At 39.9% G+C, this 21,246-nt stretch overlaps 4 protein-coding genes across 4 annotated transcripts; 3 read left to right on the top strand and 1 right to left on the bottom strand.

Annotated features, from left to right (window-relative positions):
- The first annotated feature begins 211 nt into the window (after positions 1-211).
- phkg2 (phosphorylase kinase, gamma 2 (testis)) lies at positions 212-4,872 on the top strand. Its single transcript, XM_083933117.1, has 10 exons — positions 212-369; positions 669-780; positions 876-1,051; positions 1,148-1,202; positions 1,321-1,386; positions 1,746-1,909; positions 1,996-2,086; positions 2,190-2,343; positions 3,529-3,654; positions 3,964-4,872. Exons 2-10 carry the CDS (start codon positions 686-688, stop codon positions 4,207-4,209), a joined length of 1,173 nt encoding a protein of 390 aa, XP_083789243.1. The 5' UTR covers positions 212-369; positions 669-685; the 3' UTR covers positions 4,210-4,872.
- Positions 4,873-4,984: 112 nt separating this feature from the next.
- cfap119 (cilia and flagella associated protein 119) lies at positions 4,985-7,166 on the bottom strand (the record flags this gene model as incomplete). Its single annotated transcript, XM_083932290.1, has 9 exons — positions 4,985-5,139; positions 5,248-5,379; positions 5,932-6,010; positions 6,123-6,239; positions 6,348-6,418; positions 6,503-6,666; positions 6,791-6,856; positions 6,969-7,003; positions 7,149-7,166. 9 exons carry the CDS (start codon positions 7,164-7,166, stop codon positions 4,985-4,987), a joined length of 837 nt encoding a protein of 278 aa, XP_083788416.1.
- Positions 7,167-8,895: 1,729 nt separating this feature from the next.
- On the top strand, positions 8,896-14,435 carry LOC310960865 (tubby protein homolog; the record flags this gene model as incomplete). Its single annotated transcript, XM_083932692.1, has 12 exons — positions 8,896-8,937; positions 9,991-10,150; positions 10,262-10,492; positions 10,833-10,955; positions 11,067-11,234; positions 11,317-11,477; positions 11,576-11,737; positions 11,882-11,994; positions 12,547-12,661; positions 12,758-12,856; positions 13,259-13,430; positions 14,302-14,435. The coding sequence occupies 12 exons, from the start codon at positions 8,896-8,898 to the stop codon at positions 14,433-14,435; spliced, it is 1,680 nt and encodes a 559-aa protein (XP_083788818.1).
- Positions 14,436-16,759: 2,324 nt separating this feature from the next.
- Positions 16,760-21,137, top strand: LOC310961181 (interleukin-21 receptor). Its single transcript, XM_083933171.1, has 8 exons — positions 16,760-16,900; positions 17,951-18,086; positions 18,197-18,399; positions 18,641-18,798; positions 19,762-19,933; positions 20,071-20,173; positions 20,278-20,356; positions 20,422-21,137. The coding sequence occupies exons 1-8, from the start codon at positions 16,789-16,791 to the stop codon at positions 20,890-20,892; spliced, it is 1,434 nt and encodes a 477-aa protein (XP_083789297.1). The 5' UTR covers positions 16,760-16,788; the 3' UTR covers positions 20,893-21,137.
- The last annotated feature ends 109 nt before the right edge of the window (positions 21,138-21,246 follow it).

Here is a 21,246-nt window from a genome sequence, read left to right as displayed (position 1 = left end):
ATTACAGTGCTGTTGTACCATTTATGCAATGTATAAATATAAATGTTGCCATGTCTATTTTACACATTTTCAATAAAGATATATATATAATATTAACCATATTTAACCTTCATTCCGGCCTCATGGGGGCAGTGCGGCCACATTGTGTTATAAGTTATAACGGGCAAGAAGCTGTTTCTGGGAATGTGACCAGAATGTAAACAGTGCTCAGGTGCTAGCTAACGCCTGTTGACATTATTAACTTTGATAGGGTCGCCGCTGAATCGCGCACACACTTATGGCTTCACGGTAGTTTCACCGAGCTGTGATGGCACTGTTATTGTGATCGCTTATTCGCCGTCTCCCTCTTGTCGTTTGATTGCACACAGGGTGAGTAGCTTCCTGTACGGTCAGTGAACCTGCTGCTGCTGCTGCTGCACCAAGGCCGAACCAAGACACAGCTAGCTAACTGTAATGATGCGTGAAACATTTCTAAATTACAGTAGAGAGGAGAAGATGTGTATGTAGCAGCCAAATCCCTAAAGTACCCTGCTAACTAGAAGTCAACTGCAGCTAAACACTTCCTTGTCAATAGTTAGCTCAGTTGTTTCTGTTGTTATTGGACAGATCATTGCAGCACTGCCACAAAGTGATACACGTGACTTAACAGTGTGTTGTTATTACTATAGAGTCATATGCTGTCACTATGACCAAAGACATTGTTGTTGGAGATGAATTACCAGACTGGGTGGGGGCCAAGGAGTTTTACCAGAAATATGACCCTAAAGAGGTGATTGGCAGGTGAGTCCAGCAAAATAACCTGAAATGTGATGTCAGTTTTTTTTTTATTGCGTTGAGAAAAATTCATGCTTTATTCTTTATCAATGGCATGTCAGAGGTGTGAGCAGTGTGGTGCGCAGGTGTGTGCACAGACACGGGGGTCAGGACCTTGCAGTGAAGATTATTGAGATCACAGCGGAGAAGATGACAGCCCAGCAGCTAGAGGAGGTGAAAACCTCTACGCTGAAGGAGATCCAAGTCCTCAACATGGTGAAGGGACACTCCTCCATCAGTACGTTGGAATTCTGCTCTTTTGAAAATGCAACACACTCATTATCTGTAGATTCAAAAGTGTTGAAACCTTTCATACTTTGTTGATTCCCTTTAGTCACTCTCATTGATTCCTATGAGTCCACAACCTTCATATTTTTGGTGTTTGACCTGTGAGTATTACAGCAAGTAGTTCAAACGCAAAAACCTTTATAATTACTTCCTAATATGTGAATGAATAATCATGAAATCAGTGTAGGATGGTATCAATCCTGTGTTTTTCATTTACAGCATGAGGCGAGGAGAGCTGTTCGACTACCTCACAGAAAAAGTGACTTTGAATGAGAAGGAAACCAGGTGAGCTCCGCAACACACGACATCAACACGCCATATTTTAGTCACCTAAAAAAAAGAGCCGCCTAAAACATCAATATCAGTTTAAGTGTACTCTATGGTAAGAATATTTTCACCGGTTTATATATCATATAACATGCATCATTTACATTTTAGCTGACCATTTTTCCACTTTGACAAAAACTTAAGGCACCATAATGTTCACTGTGACGGAATACCTGCCTCACATTCACACATCACATTGTCTCTACATCTTTTCATGATTTTCAAAACAAATGCTGCTGCGTGGATATGAGATCAAATCCATTTAAAAGTGTTGATGTAAAAATCGATGCCTTTTTGTGAAACCAACTGCTCTGCAGGAGCATGATGCGAGCTCTGCTGGAGGCTGTGCAGTACCTTCACTCCTTCAATATCGTCCACCGGGACTTAAAACCTGAGAACATTCTCCTGGATGATCAGGGACACATCAAACTGTCCGACTTTGGTTTCTCAGTGCAGCTACAACCTGGAGAGAAGCTCAGAGGTACTGTGGAATAAAATGAAACAATGGTAATGATCTGTTTTGACATGTAACTAAAATGATCCGTTTTGTCCTTTTATGCAAATTAGAGCTTTGTGGGACACCTGGTTACTTGGCTCCTGAAATACTGAAATGTTCAATGGATGAAACGCACCCAGGCTATGGCCAAGAAGTCGACCTGTAAGTCTTATTTCAATGACATTTATCTTAAGTAACATTTAAATCAGTATAACTTCACAAAGCGTGATCATGGGTGTTGTCTGTTTGTGTATGTGTTGGACAGCTGGGCTTGTGGCGTGATCCTTTTCACCTTACTGGCCGGCTCACCGCCATTCTGGCATCGCAAGCAGATGCTGATGCTGAGGCTGATCATGGAGGGTCGTTATCAGTTCAGCTCACCAGAGTGGGATGACAGGTCGGACACTGTGAAAGATCTGGTAAGATGACATTCTGCCAACTGTTTTTCAGTTTAAATAATAACCTGTTAGTTTAATAATGTTCATAATATTCTCCTTCAATTTATTTTACCTTAGGTTAAACCATAAAATTATTGTTTTTATTAGACAGCAGCATCTACAACAGAGCTATGATCGGGCCCAAAAAATCGGGCCAAACCCTAAATTCACTCGCAGAGCTTCTAACCAAGCCCGACCCGAGTCCAAACTACAGCAGCACTTTTGAATTTCCTGAATCTCCACTGTAAAACAACAGTCATATGCCATATTAAATAGAAATTATGTAACATTTCTACCCCTTAATGAGAGGTGGGAGTCGAAATGTGTTAGAACCATGGAAGACGGTGAGCCCCACTAAGCTGCCCGACACGATTGATGGAATGAGTGGAGCTGTTAGCGCTCACACTGTGGCTATTACTGAAACATGGATCACATCTTGGGTGGAAAGGCTGTCAATTCTCTGACTGCAGTAATTAACCAGAAATGGTAAACATCTTGGATAGAGCTGTCAGTGCTAAGACTGCGGTTATTGTACACAAAATGGATATGATCTTGGAGAAGCTTTCAAGTTTTCAAATGCGAATGGATCCATTTGAAGACCAGAATGGACAAAGAGAGTAAGCCTGTCTATTGAAATGTGGCTTCTCTCACTAACCCAAAACAATCATAATCTAATCTGCATTTCGGCCCCCTGACAGCAGCTGCCCTGGCCAAGGCCGCCAAATCTATTCCTCCTGAGATCTTTGCTGCGTCACGCTCCCAGACTTTCCTTGCTCCCTTCCCCTCAGGGCCCCCTTTTGAATGTTGACTCTGTCTAGAACGTGATCAAGGACGTCTCCATGGCAACTTGCTGTCTTATCGTGATGCCATACTGTGAACTGAGACACCGACTGGGAGACTGGACGGGCCGACTCTTCAGGCCTATGATCACACACGCACCCATATTTACATGCGCATTACACACTACCCTTCCCTGCCCCACGCCTTCGCAGCTTTCACCTGCCAGTGCGATGGACGGGATCGGAATGCATGCTGAAGATGGCTGCGCTGCCTGTCTGCGCTGAAACACCTCACCCACCTTTTCCCTATCCCCTGGCGCAAACTGTTTCGAGTTTTTTTGTTGTAAAGTGTGCTTACATACTGTTTTTGGTTGTTTTTTTTGCTCAGATATTGAGGCTTCTGGTGGTGGACCCAGCTGTCCGTCTCACTGCTGAGCAAGCCTTAGCACATCCTTTCTTCAGACTGTACCAGAAGGAGGAAGTGAGGCACTTTAGTCCCAGAAAGACATTTAGGGTGAGTCAGTGTTGAAATCTGATTTAAAATTCAAAGCCTTAAAAGTTTACTAGTTACTTTGCCTATTTTAAACCAGCTCTGTATCATGGCAATGCAGGCAGTGTGTGCAGAGGGACAGTGTGTGGCTTCCCCCCATAGTAAGCTTGGGCAGATTGTGATGAGACGCTATATCGCGCCATCCAGCGGACACTCAGCGGACACACATTGTCTACATTGCCACGACCCAGAGCTGTATTTTAATCAGCAAAATATCTCTTTAAAGCAAATATCCTCTCCATTTTCACCTGCTTTCCTATCTTGCCTCCGCAGGTGTTGATAGTCAGCGTGCTGGCCTGTATCAGGATATACAGCCGATACCGCAGGGCTCGACCTCTGACTCGGGAAGTGCTGGCCAGAGATCCTTACTCCCTTCGCGGTGTCCGCAAACTCATCGATGGCTGCGCCTTCCGCATCTACGGGCACTGGGTGAAGAAAGGGGAGCAGCAGAACCGGGCCGCCCTCTTTCAGAACACAGCTAAGATCATGTTGCTGGATCTGGAGGACTTCGAACCATAAAAGGTCAACCTCATTCCTAACAATGATGATTTTTATTTAAACATTTGCATGTGCTGTCAGTGTTTGTTATGACAAATTACTGTGTTTAATTTTAAGATTCAGGGACCGGGACGTTCATATGCCTTAATGCACACTGTGGTTCTGCAAGTTAAGAGATAAACACGCACATCTTATCTGACCTTTGATCCAAGCTTCTGGCTGTTTGAAACTCCTCTTGTCAGATCATCATGTATGCAGTAGAGGACACATTGCACAATCGTTTGATATACAACATCACACATAAGTACATTATGTGTATTAATTAGAAATTAACCTGTTGACAATTATAACCAAGGAGAGGATGTGTTTCTAAGAACTGTGTGGCTAAAGTGGACCTCAAAGATATGATAATGATATAAGAAATGATTATATAAACAATGTATAATGTAGGTTCAGCTTTACAGATATTCCAGTGTTTCAAAGCTGTACCAGAGTGTCCTGTAGCTACATGCATGCAGACATTCCTTAATAGGAAACCCACTAAAACTAACTGTGAAGACTATTTGTGACTGTATTTCCTATTTAAACTAACCAACACCATTCCCTGCTCTGTTCATTCTTCAGTTTAGTAAGAGGCACTTTTCCTGAAAGTGCCTCCCTGGGAAATGTACAGTAATTGTACAAATGCAGATATACATGTACTGTATGTGAAGAGAAAAAAAAGCTTTTATTAACAATAAAACTAAAGTTTGAGATTGAATTGTCGTATTGTGTGTGAGTGCTTATTTGAAATCTGTTATTTTTTGGCCTTGTGATTGGGCTGTGGAGAATCCAGTGCGCTGTTGTGCTGATCTTCAATGTCCTTCATTCGCTGATCTAGTTGTCCAGACACAAGCGCCATCTGCTCTTTGACCTCTTTCTCGATCAGCGCCTTCAGTTCTGATTTTGAACCTGAAAGTAAGGAAATTAAGCAGTTAGAATCCAACGCTTGGGGTGCATTTGACTTTGTTATTTGAAGTTATTTCCCCGACACTGTCATTTTATGATTTGAGATCCTACCAAGTGTGGCTCCCTCTTGCTCTTCGATGGATACTTCCTGTGTTTGAGGAGAGCTGTCTGTCTTTGGTGCTGCTTGTGTTTCTTTTTCCATCACATTTTCAGCATCTGATGCAAGAAAAGTACTTAAGTTTTAAAGTTCCATATTGCAAAAAGGGAGATTTCCACACCTTTTTTATTATAGAGCAGGGGGTGCTATATAAATACTTTGAAAGTATCAAAATGCTCAATATACAGAGAAATGCACACAGCCTGTCTTTAAACGAGCTGTCAGGACTTCCATATAGTTGTAATGTCACAACTATACTATATGTAGGTAGTAAATGCTGCTACAGCACTGTTACAGTCATTATCCAGTTGCAATGACAGTGCAGAGACTGAGAGCTCAGATGCCGCGGACCAGGAAAAGATGACCAATCAGCGCATACTGGACTTTTTTCAGGAGGGGGGCTTAAAGAGACGGACGCTAACAGTCAGACTACATGAGGAACAGATGTGCAGTGTGATGAAAGTGTTTTTTGAACATTAAAGGTTTTAAGGATGTTAACATACAAATATGAACCTGAAAATGAGCATAAAATGTCCCCTTTAATACATTTTCTGCTCTAAAATATCAAGAATATTCTGTTCTCTATGTAACACGAGGTAAATCTGAACTTTTGATGCCAATACCCTGTAATGTTTTACCCAGAGCTGAAGAATCCTCCATGGTGGGTTCATCCTGGTCTGGGATACCAGAGTAAGTCAAAGACAAATCAAGTTTTACCTGTGACAATATGTAGATTAATACTCATTTTTCTCTCAACATGTATTTAAGTAAAGTATATTAAAAATCAATGAAAGCTGAGGTTGCTTGAAACAACTTTTCCAATTCTTACCTGTGGGGTGAAAATATATTTGTAGAGTTTGTAGTGTCTCACATAACTGTTATGGATGTACTTTAAGATACAATTCACCTCCTCACAGCTGAAGAGGTTGATACTAAAGGGAGGTCGCTGTCGTGGGCAAACACGGAGAAACATCAGGAGGAAACATTGAATTCATGAACATGTAGGGGTTTTAAAATGATATTCTGAGTTAAAAAAAAAAAAAGTTTTACAAACCCTGACTGAGTGACAGAGAAGTAGCTCCTTGCAGTATTTGAAACACTGTTCTATGTTGTTGAGTGGAGTTTCTGAAAGAAAGGAGTTTCAAACACATCCAATATAAAGTGAATAATAATAATAATACTAATAATAAGATGAAGAATATGAATTACCTATGTTTGCTTCATGGATCGACTTGATGATGGACAGGAGAGCAGAGGATTGTTCCTTTTTGAAGTTGCACTCTCTGCAAAAAAGCACCGCCTGCACAAACAACTCAAGCAGAACTCCCCTTTTTGGTTCATGGAGGTCAACTCCAAACACACTGCATAAAGCACTGTCACAGAAGAAAGGAAGCGTGATGCAAAACTATGTTAGTGCTGTGTGTGTGTGTGTGTGTGTGTGTGTTGCTGAATTTGAATAGGTATATGTGTTTCTAGGTCATAAACAGGGGCAGGAACCTCTCCAGATCAGGAATGGATTGTATTTTGTCGAGCTCCTCCATGTCATGGTAGCTTACATCTGTCCTGAAAACACACAGGGAATGGAGTTTGGGCATGATATTTAGTCATTCAAGACATAAAGAAAGCAGCAACCAATCAAAATGAACATGATCTGGATTGCAGACACAGCTCTTACCATAGCATCACTTTCGCTGTCAGGGCCTGTGGTGCCTACAGAACAAAATAATGAATTACAAAGCAGTGTAAAATAGGAATCTTTATATAACTTTAGGCATATGACTAAAATCCAAAAGATGTAGGCAGTAAAGTGAGCCCAACATGTAACTGCAGATTTAACTAAGCATGCAGAACCTACCTTTATTTTTGTGTCCATCTTTGTTCCTTTAACCGAATTATAAATTGAGCAAACGGCAGAAAAGAGCGATTGTTTTGATTCTGATTAAGAAAAATTACAACACATTTATCAAAAATAGATTTTGCCAGTGTTGGTTTGCTTTTTATCACCATGTAAAAGTATTTTAACGAAACCTTACATTGACCAAAACAGGTTTCAGTGGCGCTGGATCATTTTCTGTTTGGCCACCTCACTGTATCCTAGCAACAAACCCCTTCTTTCTTTTTCCGGTTTAGCGCGTAAATAAAGACCTAAAAACAGAGAAAGTGCTAAAACTATACACACAAAATACATAATGAATGGAAACTTAGACTACATGATAGAATAATAACTTATAGTAAAATAAATTAAAAAAAATATTTTATTTTTTAAATTACATTTGAGAGTAGAAAATTGTTTTTTTAGTGAACTATCCAAATATATCTCTAAGCCTGCTTTTAATGCTTACTATTACAGTATTAGTCTTATAATGGCCAGACCCTTGCTACGGGGCTATTAGCCTACTATTACTGCAACTATATACAGTAGCCTATTCTATAGATAAACCACATCAATAACTGCTACTACTGTAGGCCTACTACCCACCACTTTACTTTAACTTATCCACGGGACAACATGTAACTTCTGCCTTTACGTATATACAGATAGGCCTACTAAGGATAATAGCCTCATAATACTAATGGGTCGACTAGACTGCAGCTAATAATGCTATTGCTGGTGTGTGCATAGATACGTAGAAAACTGTAAAGAATGTGTAAACATAAGATCGTTTTTTTTAAATAAATGATTATTAAGATATAGTTGTGGAAAATGGGTGGCATTAAATAAGCGTTTGTTAATATTGTTCCTCTGGCTTTTATTGTATTTTGTATGTTCGAAATGAAGCATTAATTTAGCCTTTTCATTCATTCATCTGGATAAACAACAAAACATAATGCAACCAGACAAAGTCAAAGTCTTTGAGAGATATAAATAGAGCGCAAGCACTATACACGTAAAAACAAAGACAGGTGAACTAATAATAAAATCGTGAACAATGTTATTATCTGATTAAACACACATGGAGTTGTTGTTGTTGTTGTTGTTGCTCAATTTAGCCTCACAGCTCCACCGCTGCTGCGTATCCATGGCAACGAGATAAACCTGACTGGAGGTAAACGCCAACGGCTGTTTTTGTTTGTGTTTTTCGGTGATTTTAATGGCTCCTCTACGGTTAAATGTTGTGTGACGGTACAGCAGTGAGACGGCGAGTTTTTAGGTGAGGCCTCGGACGCTTTAGGCCACTTTGTGTCTTCCGTGTGAGCCCGTTTACGAGTATGTGAGGCAGACTGGTGACTTGTGACAGGAGCAGGTCATCAACTTCCGCTTTCTTTGGTCTCACGTTTCAGCTGTAATATTTAGGCCTTAGCATCTCCATAAGAAAGCAGTCATGAAAAGCCTGCTTTGCCCCTGAGACTGCTTGTCCACCCTGACTGAGCCGGGCAGCGCAGTTTAAGAACATTATCCCCTTTTAATCCACTTTGCCTTCTGCTACAGTACAGGTGGACAGACCGTCAGATGGAGCAGGCTGCCACAATTACACGCCCGCGTCCATATTTCATTGCTCTCTTATTTTGGAAACTGAACCATTTCTCACATTCCACTTTGGTAGTGGATTTGATCTGTTGTTTTTAAGTATCTGCTGTAGCAGTGAGTCTTTTACTCAGACATGGAGGACCCAGACATACGACAACAGAAGCTGGACAACCAGGTAAAGAAACGAGGGTCATTTAAGATATGGTGCTTTAAAAGTTGAAATAGGAGATTGTTTATTTGTTTCCAAGCTATGTTTCCCTAAAACTATATAGGGTAATTAGGCTAATAGTCCATGCTGACAGTGGAGAAAGGACTGTAATTTATTCCTTGTTTAATAAGCTGACAAGTGGTTCAAACAGAGGCAGAGCTTTGCAAATAAATAAAGCTTTCTTGAGTATCATGAGGTCAGGGCTACCTAGCTGTGTCAGAACCACCTGCTGTTTGGAGCTGCTGGCTTATATCCAGTAGAGTACTACATAAATACCTTATAGCTGCCAGAAAGATCAGCAAATGATCTGTGGTAGAAGCACTCTAAAGCTTTATAGCCTTATAATGAACACTGGCTGACTCAAATAATAGGAAACAACAATAAAACATGTGCACCTACATTTAAAATATTGCATGAATCCGTAGTTCTATCATCATTAGCTGACAATTGTTACAATGGACAATTAACTATCTAGAAGGTAATAAAAGACCGCAACCAATATACGTTTTATTACAAGAAGATATCTGAATTATCCTAGATAACATGCAAAACCCATATCTGGTTATTTTCTTGGTTAAAGAGTGGCTCAAAGGTAATTTATTGTCAACACAGGGCTACACAATGTGCATCACTGTAGTGCATTTTTTTTAAGTTTGTATCAGAAGGAAATGTAACAAACAGCAGCAACAAAAACATTGGTGAACTCCCTGGGCAGATAATACTTTATGACCAGCATAAAGCTCATTATATGCATGTATTTAACTTATGGTCTGTTGACTTGAAATACTATGCGTTAAAAAGGCAGTGGTACCTTTAAATGTAATGAAATATCCTGCCTAAATATCCACCCATAACCAACAACATCTACTGTAAACAAGTATGAGTGAAACAAGATCTGAAAGTTGAAAGGGCGAAAACGGCAAATTAAGACAGGAGCATTTTTTTATCTGTAGTCATATCCCTGCGTACAAACATTGAGTCGACAGTTTGAATAAAGTCTAATACTCAATTCTCCCACAGAGAACCCTTCTGATGAAAAAGCAGCAAAAGAAGAGGGCCGACGCTCAAATGGTAGTAGCCAATCGAGATGCTCGCCAAAAGAACCGAAAGATGAAAGCCGTCCGCTCTGATGAAACACCCCTGTTGATCAGTCAGTCCCTGAGCAACACATCCCTGAGTGGTTAGTTTGTGTTGTTCTACTGTGTTTTACTAATTCCAATGTATGGAGCAATTATGTTCAGTCTTTTAAATGATATGAAATACAATTTATGTCTGTTTGTTTTCCCTGTAGATCAAGCTGAACATGCCCATGATAATCCCCTGGATGAGATCACATTAGGTGAATGCGACATGACAGCAAGCATGACGTTAGATGAGATGCCTTCAGAGATTCCTGTTACTCCCAAGAAAATGAACCTGGAGATTGACAAAGAGCCCGAGGTGAAAAGTGAAGTGGAGTACGATTCTCAGGGGGAGGGAAAAAAGACGAAGAAGAAAGACGTGAAAAAAGAAAAAGCCAAACGTAAGAATATGCAAAGCAGAATATTTTTATTCTGATGTGATGTCTTTGTGTTTATTTATATATATATATATATATATATATATATATATATATATATATATATGTGTGTGTGTGTGTGTGTGCGTGTGCGTGTGCAAATGAATTGCTAAGGATTCATATACTTTAGTATGTGTCAGAGTGCAAAGTTAAAGTCCAAATGTGTGTATAAACACACACACACATTGGGCCCTTAGTGGTCTGTGACTCTGCTCTGTGTTTTCATGCATGCACATGTAAAGCTAAGAAACACTTTGCTTTAATCAATGATTAATCAGCAACTCGCTTCTTTGCTTTGCATCAGAGATGGAGCAGAATGATGAAAAGGAGAAAGAGAAAAAGGAGAAAAAAATAAAGAAGAAAGACAAAGTTAAAGAATCCGAAGACTCGCCGAAGGCAAACAAGACAACCAAACAAGAGCGTAAAAGTAACAAGTCCCATTTATTATTAACATATCAGTACACTCTGCATTATATTCTACGTATATTGTGTTTACAGTCACAGCTTTTACAGCATTTAAGTGTCTTTCCTTTTGCAGAGAAGCACTTACAGGAAGTTTCCGTCCAGGAGATAGAGTCCGTGGTGGTGATGGCAAGTCCAAAGAAGAATGAATGGGATGAAAGTGCTGAAGAAGAAGAAGATGAAGAAGACCAGCCCAAGAGGCCTATCCCTCAGTCGTCAAAGAGGAAAAAACAACTCGACACAAGTGAGCCATAGTCTGACTGTGCATTTTATGATTACAACAATGGTGTAAAATTGCTGTAAAGGATTCATTTGCATCTCTACAGCCAGGTGCCAAATAAGTGACGAGAGCAAAGACGAGGAAATACAGGACAAGGGGAAAAAGGAAAAAAAGACAAAGAAAGCAGAGAAATCTACGCAGAGTCTCGCATCCCTTAACTCCAACTACAGGGGGAGTTCATTGTCAGGCAGTGAATCAAATGAAAGAGTGAGACGTTGCAAATAAAAACTGTTCGGTGTCTAGTTAAAAGCAAATCAGGCAAAGTGCGCAGTTTATTTTGATTTGTCACACTCTCATCATTTCAGTCAACATCTCCAATGTCAGAGGAGGATCTTGTGAAGTTTGCCCTGCATCCAGCTCCCAGAGATGTGACGATCCAGTGCAGGGTCACCAGGGACAGGAGAGGCATGGAGAAGGGAATGTACCCGACTTACTACCTCCACATGGAGAAGGAGGATGGCAAGAGGGTTGGCACTTCTGTACAATTGGAACACTGATTTCTTTTTTTAGTTCTAATAATATGATTCTTTTTTTTTTTCAGCTGTCATATTTCTACCTCTGCACATGCCTGTTTTGAAAAATGCGTTTTTTTTCATTGTGCCATCACCAAGGTGTTTCTAATGGCAGGCAGAAAAAGGAAGAAGTGCAAAACATCCAACTATCTCATCTCTACTGACGCGACTGATCTGTCCAGAGATACAAACGGCTACATAGGAAAACTAAGGTACAACTCCTTTATTTCTAAATAGTGCAGCAACTCCAAAACCAATCCTTTTCATCTGATTTACTTAGTTACTTTGTCTGGAATTCTCTGATTATCTTGGGAACATGAAATGCTTTCCAAACCCCCATAGACAATACTTAAGAATCCATTGTCATCATGCTACCCTGGTACTTATTTAGAGCACTCTGGCTTGATAAGTAAGCATTGAAAGAACTAATAACACTAAGGATGTTACATTTGAGTGTCTCAGTTGCAGCTGCTGTGATCCCATTGCAGGAGTGTCTCTAGTTAATATAACTATCTTAACCTGTGATTTCCCTGCTATGACATGTACATATGCCATTAAAAGAGTCTCCTGGTGGATTTCTATTTTAATGCATCCCAGATGTAAACTGTTTTAGGGCATTTTGGGAATTCCTCCTTGATTTGTAGAAGCAATCATTTTTACATTGAAGTGCACCCAGTGTTTGAATTTGGTCAAAGTTGACATTTTGATCTCTCACCTGATAGAGGATTTCAGATCACGTATCTGATCAGACTCATTTGTTTCAGGTCCAACGTTCTGGGAACAAAGTTCACGGTCTACGATGGAGGTGAAAACCCTGAGAAAAAGCCCTTCATCAAAGAGTGTGAATCACTGCGGCAAGAGTTGGCCGCAATTTGCTACGTGAGTCCAAACTTAACTCTATACACTCCAAAACATCCCGGTTAACACAGCATATGAAGAGATAAAACCTGTCATATTTTGGCTCTCATATTTCAGGAGACGAATGTGCTAGGATTTAGGGGTCCGAGGAAAATGACGGTGATCATCCCCGGCATGTTGGAGAACGATGAAAGAGTGGCCATTCGTCCAAACAATGTATGTTTTTTTTAAGAAAAATCTATTTAAAGGTCCAGTGTGTAGGATTTAGGGGGATCTGTTGGTAGAAATGGAAGATAACATGAATAAGTAGCCTATGTTTATTTTAGTTCATCACCTGAAAATAAGAAATGTTGTGTTTTCTTTTCTTCAGAATGAGCCATTTATATCTACGTGGGCTCTAGATAGGTCCATTTGTGTTTTCACATTTGTCATCGTAGTTCTCTCGCGCACTTGTGACCCGGGAGACGTTTTAGTTAGTTGTAATCTACAACCTTTCTGCCAGCCACCACTAAATCCTACACACTGGACTTTTAAAAGCTGTGATGATGCGTTGATGATTAAGTTGTGAAACATTTAGATATGAGATTTAGATATATAAGACATTTTATCTTATCACAGGAGCTTGAGACTCTACTGGTGCGCCATGTGAACAGTAACACAGACAAACTGGTCACGCTGGTGAACAAATCCCCGAGCTGGAACGAACAGACTCAGTCATACGTGCTTAACTTCCACGGCCGTGTCACCCAGGCCTCCGTCAAGAACTTCCAGATCATCCACCCTGACAACGGTAAGATGTGACTAGAGCTGGGTATCGTTAAAAACATTACGATACCAGTACCAGTATCAGTACCCTTAAAGTGATACAAGTAACAGTAGAGTACTACATTTAATACCTTTTTCTTTTCTAATTCATTCGACACCACATCACACATTGTATGTAACTGCTGCGTTAGTGGGCTAATCACGTTGCATCAAATCGAAGAATGCTTGTAGTGATTGACTGCAATTTTCTTTCTATGTTTGGGTACAAAAGGGGTCAAGCGCAAGTATGGTTTGACTAGAGTTTTTAGATTTACTTGGTACTGCGGTATTTTGGTCGATACGTTAAAGTTGTAACCTGTTAGAACTGAGATACGTTGTTTCTAGCGGCCTCTTTGGTGTTGAGAAGTAATTGCAGGCGAGCATCTGGGACCTCACCTCCCAGAGTTTCTTTCAAAACCAAAAAGTGACGACTATGTGACATCAGATTGGCAGCTCTCACCTACGTGATGTGGTGTGATGCCTTTACATGTTCCACACTGATAGGAGTACAGGGGAGGGAAGGGGAACAACGTAAAAAGCGCCACTCACTGTTCTGCGCATTTGATATTAGTGTGGGAAAGTCCCCACAGACACTTATTTCTCTGTAAAAATACAAATGTTTTCATTAGTGGCTCATATGATCGATCATGATTGTTTTAACACAGTTTTTCGATAGATATTAACTAAAAAGACTATTAACTGAATGAAAGTCTTATGGACTACAACTTTGAAGGTACCCAGCCCTAGATGTGATTATCGTCTTCTATCATCTCAACTACATGGAAAATGGCTGTCTTGCCTTTATTCCTAACTCCACAGTCATCTGTAAACTCTTTCTGCCCCCCCGTCTTTTTCAGATGATTACATAGTGATGCAGTTTGGCCGTGTTGCGGAGGACGTCTTCTCCATGGATTACAGTTTCCCTATGTGTGCCCTGCAAGCCTTTGCCATCACCCTGTCGTCCTTTGATAGCAAACTAGCCTGTGAGTGACCTATGCATGTGTGCCTCAGTGCTTTACTGGATCCCTGATCTAGACAGAAACGCACAGTTAAAACTATACCCATACATTTGCACAGGGTCCTTTTTCATGTTTTGTATCCTGGTGCATTGTATACACTAAATATGGAAAAACATGCCACAGACTTAGAGTTGTTTTATAGGATCAGTATTATTTTACAGCAGATTTTATATTGAAATGGAATATGTCATTTAAGTTAATTTAACTGTCTTTTTTTATATTTGCCAGCTTTGTAAAGGACTCCTGCAATTAAAATATTGAGGACAACTGTGTAAATACTACCAGGAAAATATTAAATTATCATAATACAAGGTTTGCTCGTCTATGAATGTTTTTTTTCAAACAGAAAGTGTCTTCTGGCTTGTTTATCATGAGATTTGTTTCCACCAAAACTTTGACAACAAACATCATACTGAGTAATAATCACTAACCCTAACCCTTCATCGGCCAAAAGTTACACCTATAACTTCATTTTCAGAGTCTTTATCACAAAAAAGGAAACGTTCTTATCAAAGTACTAAAAACTGAAAAGGGCGATCGTATCAGATGCGGCGGAACTGCAACAAGTTTTCAGATAGAGCCGACCATATCAGGCTTTCTGCTCTTGCACAATATAAAGACTTGAAAATATTCACATCTCACTAGAGCTTCATTGCCGTTTTAAACACGAGTTTACACTGGTTCACAAGAGGACGGGGGCAGACATTCATTTAGGTTTCAACAAATAAAAATAGGCCTCCTTCATGCTCTGTGGTGGAGTAAAGTGATCAGAAGTGCGCAGATATTTTAGGTAGCAAAAACCCAAATAAACTGAAAGCTCTGTTAGGACATTAACGCAACTGTCTGTGTGGTGACGCGCTGTCGACATATTTCCTGTTCAAGCACTCTTTGAAACAAGTTACATTTAAAAAAGTGAGTCTTGCCTTCTTAACTTTTAACCTTTGTGCAACAAGTGATGAAGTTGACCTTGCCGGATTGGATCACAATAAAAGTGCATTGAATAAAATTGTCCTAATTAGACTGAAAAAGCTTGAACTTGCTACAGGATCAAGCTTGTTGTTATAAACTTTAAATCAACAAACTTGTGAACCTCAGAGGAAAACGCAGTGAGCTTGTATCTTTTGTAGAATCACCACCACACGCAAACAACATTCAGCGGGTCTCCTGACACTCTTATAAGTTGCACAATAATTCATATATTGCCATTTCAGGGTCGCTCCACTTGATTAAGAGAATCACCAATAGGGTTTGTCCCACATATTTTGACATGTCAGATGACATCAAATCATTTACATAACCAAAATACACCAGCATGGAGTGAGTCTTGGCATGTTCTGTCGTAAAAACTAAAGGTAGTCTCAAAACCATCCACAAATATAAATTGTTTTTCTTGACATATGTAGGTAAGTCAGTGAAGCAGACGTCACTTTGGTTTGTATTCTAGTGTGGAAAACTTTATGGATGTGCTTTGTCAGTTTAGTGAATAAGTAGTGTCACATGAAACATTTTAGATGAACAGCCCCTTTACAAGTAAAGGAAATCTGTATTTTTGCTAAAATATACATATTTTTCAAAAAAGTCGATTATGTGATATTTAGGACAGTTGATGTACAATACAAACAACATTTAAAAAGCCTATTGACCGAAGAATAACTTCTATGTAGAATAAGATTTTTATTTGTACGACCAGTGTCCATAGAAATGGATATATTTCGTGATATAACATTTCCTGTACTATGCAGACTTCTTACGGTACAGGAGCCTTTTTGTGACATTTTTTGTACGTAGAGCTTGAAAGAGAAGTTTGTGCAGTAATTTAAGTGACGTGACAACATTGCATGGGTATGTTTGGTGTGTTACTGGCTCGTGTATCCAAATAAATCTGACTACATTGCTGCTATGACATGAATATCTTCCAGCTTTGCGCCTGTTCAGTACATCACCGAGAGTGAAGAAATCAGAAGGACACTCAGGGAATAAAAGGTGAAACATTTACAAACTAAAGCAATTAAAATAGGTTTCAAAATGAAATAATGTACTATTATTGAAAAGAAACGAATGTGCACAGTACGTACGACAGTACGATAGATAATAGAGATGTTGAGACTCAATATTATGGTTGATGTAACTGCAGCCAACCCCCTCTTAAACTTTCCTTTTACAACTGCTCTCTTAAAAAAACACATCCTCTCCCACCAGACATGTGAGTGATAGTTATCAGTGTAAAGAGACTCACTGAAGCCTCCCTCTCTCAGTCTTCATTAAAAACCCTCTACACGAGAGCTTCGGGGCAGCATGACTTAGCTGAGACCTCTCAGGGTCGGGATGACGTCTGGATCGTTAGATGTGATGGATTGCCGCTCTCCGCTGAGGCTGCTGATCCTGTTTCTGCTTGTATCTACCAACAAAATCTGTCTGCACGGAAACCCTGTTACAGGTTAGAATTTTGCCTGTACCTTTTTTGTATGTAATTAAAATTCATGACACTCAGATTGCTTGAATTGAATGTTCATTTGCAAAGTGCTGGGGGCAAAAACCAAACAAATAACAGTAAAATATAAATGTGAAATGCTTTAAAAACTAGATATAATACAACATACTCACTTAAAGTTAGATTACATGGTTCAAAGGCTTTGTTTATCAGTTTACCTGACTCTGATGAGGGCCTATTTGTTATATTATATGTGTATTTGACCTTTGACTTACCAGGAAAAACTGCTAAGTAGCCTAAGAGAATAATGTAGAGCGAGCGGGACATTATTGTGAATTAAACCCAGAGGACCCTGACCTGATATTCTCAATAATGACACGCTTGCTCTCCATTATCTCACTTATTGTACAGCTACTTACTATAAAAATCTCCAATTTGACACAATACATTGATTAAAAAATATATTTAATTTAAAAAAGTCTATGATCCGAACTGTGTTGATATCATCCGTGTAAAATCTTATAGAAAGGGGAAACGGCTACTAATGTTGTACTGGAGGGGTTTTCATGTTCCCAATAAACCAATATGCAGGAAGTTTAAAATGCAAGTGAGTCATTAATAAAAATAAATAAATAATAATAATTTTACAATAACCAATTAAACGATAAGAGAAACTTTTTTCCAAGTCTATCCTAAAACAATTCTCGCATGCCCATATGAACATTTCTTCTGTCCATATGGGCCACTAAGATAGTCATTTTTAAATTGGTTTTATTGAGACATGTAGGACTATCCTTTAGGTCTATAGCATTACATGTTTTGACTAAAAAAAAAGTTTTCTGTTTCTTACAATAACCCAGGAAGCGTGCAGTTCAAAATGTTATTAAGTCATCAATAAGGGTTCTTGGACTGGAAAGACAAAAATCTGTACAATCAAAAGACAAACCTTAAAATGAGGATCATCTCCCATCTAAAGGGGTGCTTGACTTCAATGAGGTTACAAAGTGACACGTAAAATCTCTGTTCTGACTGCTGACACTCATATACATGTTTTAGATGTGGACCGACACGATCTTCGCTGTGTGAACGATTACCTGTTCACCATCAACTGCTCCCTGAGCATCGCACCATCAGTAAACAGCTCAGACAGCAACAGCTCCTACTGGCTCACCATCACAGAAACATATGAAAGGCGAGGCTTTCTTTTCTTTTTCTGGCACTTCTTAATAACAGATGACCTTAAATCTGATCATATTGTGTTTTAAATCTGATCATATTGTGTTTTATTCCGGCTTTGTGCAGAGAGACGTTTGTGTGTAATCTGACAGGCACCAAGGGGGATTACTTCTGCTCTGTTAAAACATCTCATCCAATGCCTGAGGACGACTATTATCCTGACACCTTTACGGATACAGACAGTTTCGAAATCTGGCTTTGTCACAACCCAAATGATGGGTCTGAAAACTGTAAGAAGCTGGATGATGAATATGAGCCTGTGATGAACAGTAAGGGACACAATGATTTTGGTCTGTACTCATAAACACATATACAAAGCATTACTTTTCATTGTTATAAGTGACGAAAACTGCATGAGACCACCCCTGCACACACACACACACATGCATATATATAAATAAACACATATATATATATATATATATAAATATACCTATATATATAATACAGATGTCTATTAGACAAAAACCTGTCTTTTGTGTGTCTGTCTTTAATGTGTCCTCTCTTTAGTTAAACCAAACGCACCGTGCTGCCTCACCATCAGTCACAGCTCAAGCCAACACCACTTCACCTGGAAAAGTACCTATGAGGAATACGGCCCATTCACCGCTCTGGACGACAACCTCAAATATCAGCTCCATTACTACAAAAGCGGAGACGACCATAACGTGAGATTCAATCATAAACAAGCAAGAACGGGGGGCTCTTTGCTGGTGGGAATAAGAGAATACCAGGCTTTTTTAGGAAGCAGCTTTTTCTGGCAAAGAAATATTTGATAGATTCCATCTGATAATGGAAATGTATGTATTAATAATACAACATAGTAATAATGTCCAAGTGAGTCGGTTAAAGATGAGGGGGGAGTTAATTAATGAGATTCAAAAATGACATCTGGAATTATTTAGATTTGTTGAACTATTACATCTTTGTCACCGTGCCAGGGGGGTTTGACCCAAACTGCTGTTAAAAATGTCACACATATCACAGATTTTACATTATTGTTTCCTTTCACTGGGTTACAGCTCTGAGCTGCCAAGAGAACCTTTTGAAAAACTACCCGGGCGACTTCATCAGTGGACACTGTGGCCGCCGGTTCAGTGTGGTGACGGCCAGCTTCTGACGAGAAACTGTGACTTTCTTGGCGGTCTATTCCACCGCACACATTTTTACATTGTTCACTGAGAACAATGATGGTGCAGCTGGATTAAACCTGTCAGGGGGGTTACAGTTCACTGTTGTGTCCCTATACTGAACATGCCGCTAGTTTATCACAATAATAAAGCTCTTATTTTGACAGAGGACACCTCTACAGCACTCAAGATTAGGTAAAGTTAATAATGATATTGTTAAAACTAAATTGACACTAAATGAAGGGTGCTGAACCTGGTGTAGCCAAATGAAATGAAGCTGTAACAGGATTTGTACCAGATGACTGACGGCAGATTCTCTCAGATCTCCTCATAGCCAAAGAGAAAACTGGTTACACATAAAGATATTAAGAAAATGTAGAGTGCAACTATAAATATCTTTGGAAAATTATTAAATCACTATTATTGGATCAGTATAAAGTATAGAAGTAATAAACTGATTTGTTGATTGAGCGCTAACGGGACATTTTCTATTTATTTCAGGTGTTATCGCATGAAATTAACACCAACAGTGTGAATTACTCTGTGGATGATCACAACTTTATGCCAGGCACCGAGTATGCAGCCAGAGTGCGGACCAGTCCCAACCTGGCGTTTTACAAGGGGCAGTGGAGTGACTGGTCCAATGAGGTTCACTGGGAGACAGAGTCTAAGCGTAATGGTTTATTTGTATGAATTTGTATGCTGAGCCAACTGTTGGCATGTTTTTGACATGAAACCAAAAACTCAAATCAAATTTTGCATCAACGCTAAGAATTTTCATTTGGTTCTTCTTCATGCTGGTCCACACAGGTCTCCCATCAAAAACATTTGTTTCTAGACTGGGTAAGATCCTCATCCCCTTATGTGTGATCGTGCCAATCGTCCTACTTTTCTGCTATACTCCACTTAAAAAGTAAGGTCCACCTCCGGCTTTTGACTCCTCAGTAAATGCAAAACCATGGTATGACAAATGCCCTTTCCTATAACAAACACTCTCCATGTTGCTCACACTTCCAGGTGGAAGCGGAGCGCCTTCATTCCAACTCCAGCACCCTATTTCCACACCCTGTACAGCGACTGCCAGGGAGATTTCAAGGTAAGTTTGTCACATAAAAAGCCGAGTTGTCTCTTAAGGATGTCACTAAAATTGACTGATTACAGAGCTGGGTGGTTACACAAGAAAACACAGCAGACGTGCTGAAGGCAGAGGAGACACTCCAAATAGACACGCTGACCAAGTGTGCAGTTGTTGAGGAGGAGGAGGAAGCGTGTCAGCCCCAGTTCCACCACCAGTTTGTGGAGGGCAGAGCATACAGCAACATAAGTGGCCCAGGCTGTGGTTCTTCCCTCCTGGGCATCCCGTACGCCGTGAGCACCATGGCTCCGCCGTCTTCTCCAGAGAGCTCATTCCAGAGCATGACCCTCTGCTCACAGCCAGGGAGCCCTGCTGAAGGAGACTCAGGGTGCTGGCTGGAGAGGGACCCTCCCTGGTACTGCAACGAGTACTGCACCTTGAGCACCTTCCAACAGGGCAGTCCAGTCTCAGCTGAGCACCACATGAGCCCATCAACAAAATCCTGCCCAACGGGTAACAGATTGGAGGCTATCACTGCAGACGATGTGTTTGTGTAGGGACTGGACAGGAAAATAGTGTCAAGTTGAACTTAAAACAATGTTGGGCCCTGAAGTTCAACTACACAGTGAAATGTAAAGCTTTCAAATAAAGAAAAATGCGCCAAGCTTAACATTACTACAGTAAGTTCTTTAGTTTTTGCAGTATCGATTTATTTGGCCATTGTTTTGTGCACTTATTAGTAAAATGCTTCCCCAACATTATGCATTGTTGATTAAAAAAAAAAGTATTCGCACAATATTGCTCGCAGCAAATGATTAAAGCATGTTCATTCACATATAAAAACTGAATTATTTTTTGTCTCTGAAATAGAGGTCAAGCTGAACTCGCTGTCGATGTTACAAATTTAATAA

The sequence above is a fragment of the Echiichthys vipera genome (genome assembly GCF_963691815.1).
Source record: "Echiichthys vipera genome assembly, chromosome: 18".
Taxonomy (NCBI): domain Eukaryota; kingdom Metazoa; phylum Chordata; class Actinopteri; order Perciformes; family Trachinidae; genus Echiichthys; species Echiichthys vipera.
Note: the sequence above shows the minus strand (reverse complement) of the source record. Positions and strands in the feature narration are given on the sequence as shown.

Excerpts from the sequence above, each read along its gene's own strand:
- phkg2 (XM_083933117.1), top strand. The coding sequence starts at position 686 with ATGACCAAAGACATTGTTGTTGGAGATGAATTACCAGACTGGGTGGGG. Across the intron at positions 1,052-1,147 it reads GAAGGGACACTCCTCCATCA|TCACTCTCATTGATTCCTAT; the intron begins GTACGTTGGAAT and ends GATTCCCTTTAG. Across the intron at positions 3,655-3,963 it reads GTCCCAGAAAGACATTTAGG|GTGTTGATAGTCAGCGTGCT; the intron begins GTGAGTCAGTGT and ends TTGCCTCCGCAG.
- LOC310961181 (XM_083933171.1), top strand. The coding sequence starts at position 16,789 with ATGACGTCTGGATCGTTAGATGTGATGGATTGCCGCTCTCCGCTGAGG. Across the intron at positions 18,799-19,761 it reads AAAGCGGAGACGACCATAAC|GTGTTATCGCATGAAATTAA; the intron begins GTGAGATTCAAT and ends TATTTATTTCAG. Across the intron at positions 19,934-20,070 it reads CTGGGAGACAGAGTCTAAGC|GTCTCCCATCAAAAACATTT; the intron begins GTAATGGTTTAT and ends TGGTCCACACAG.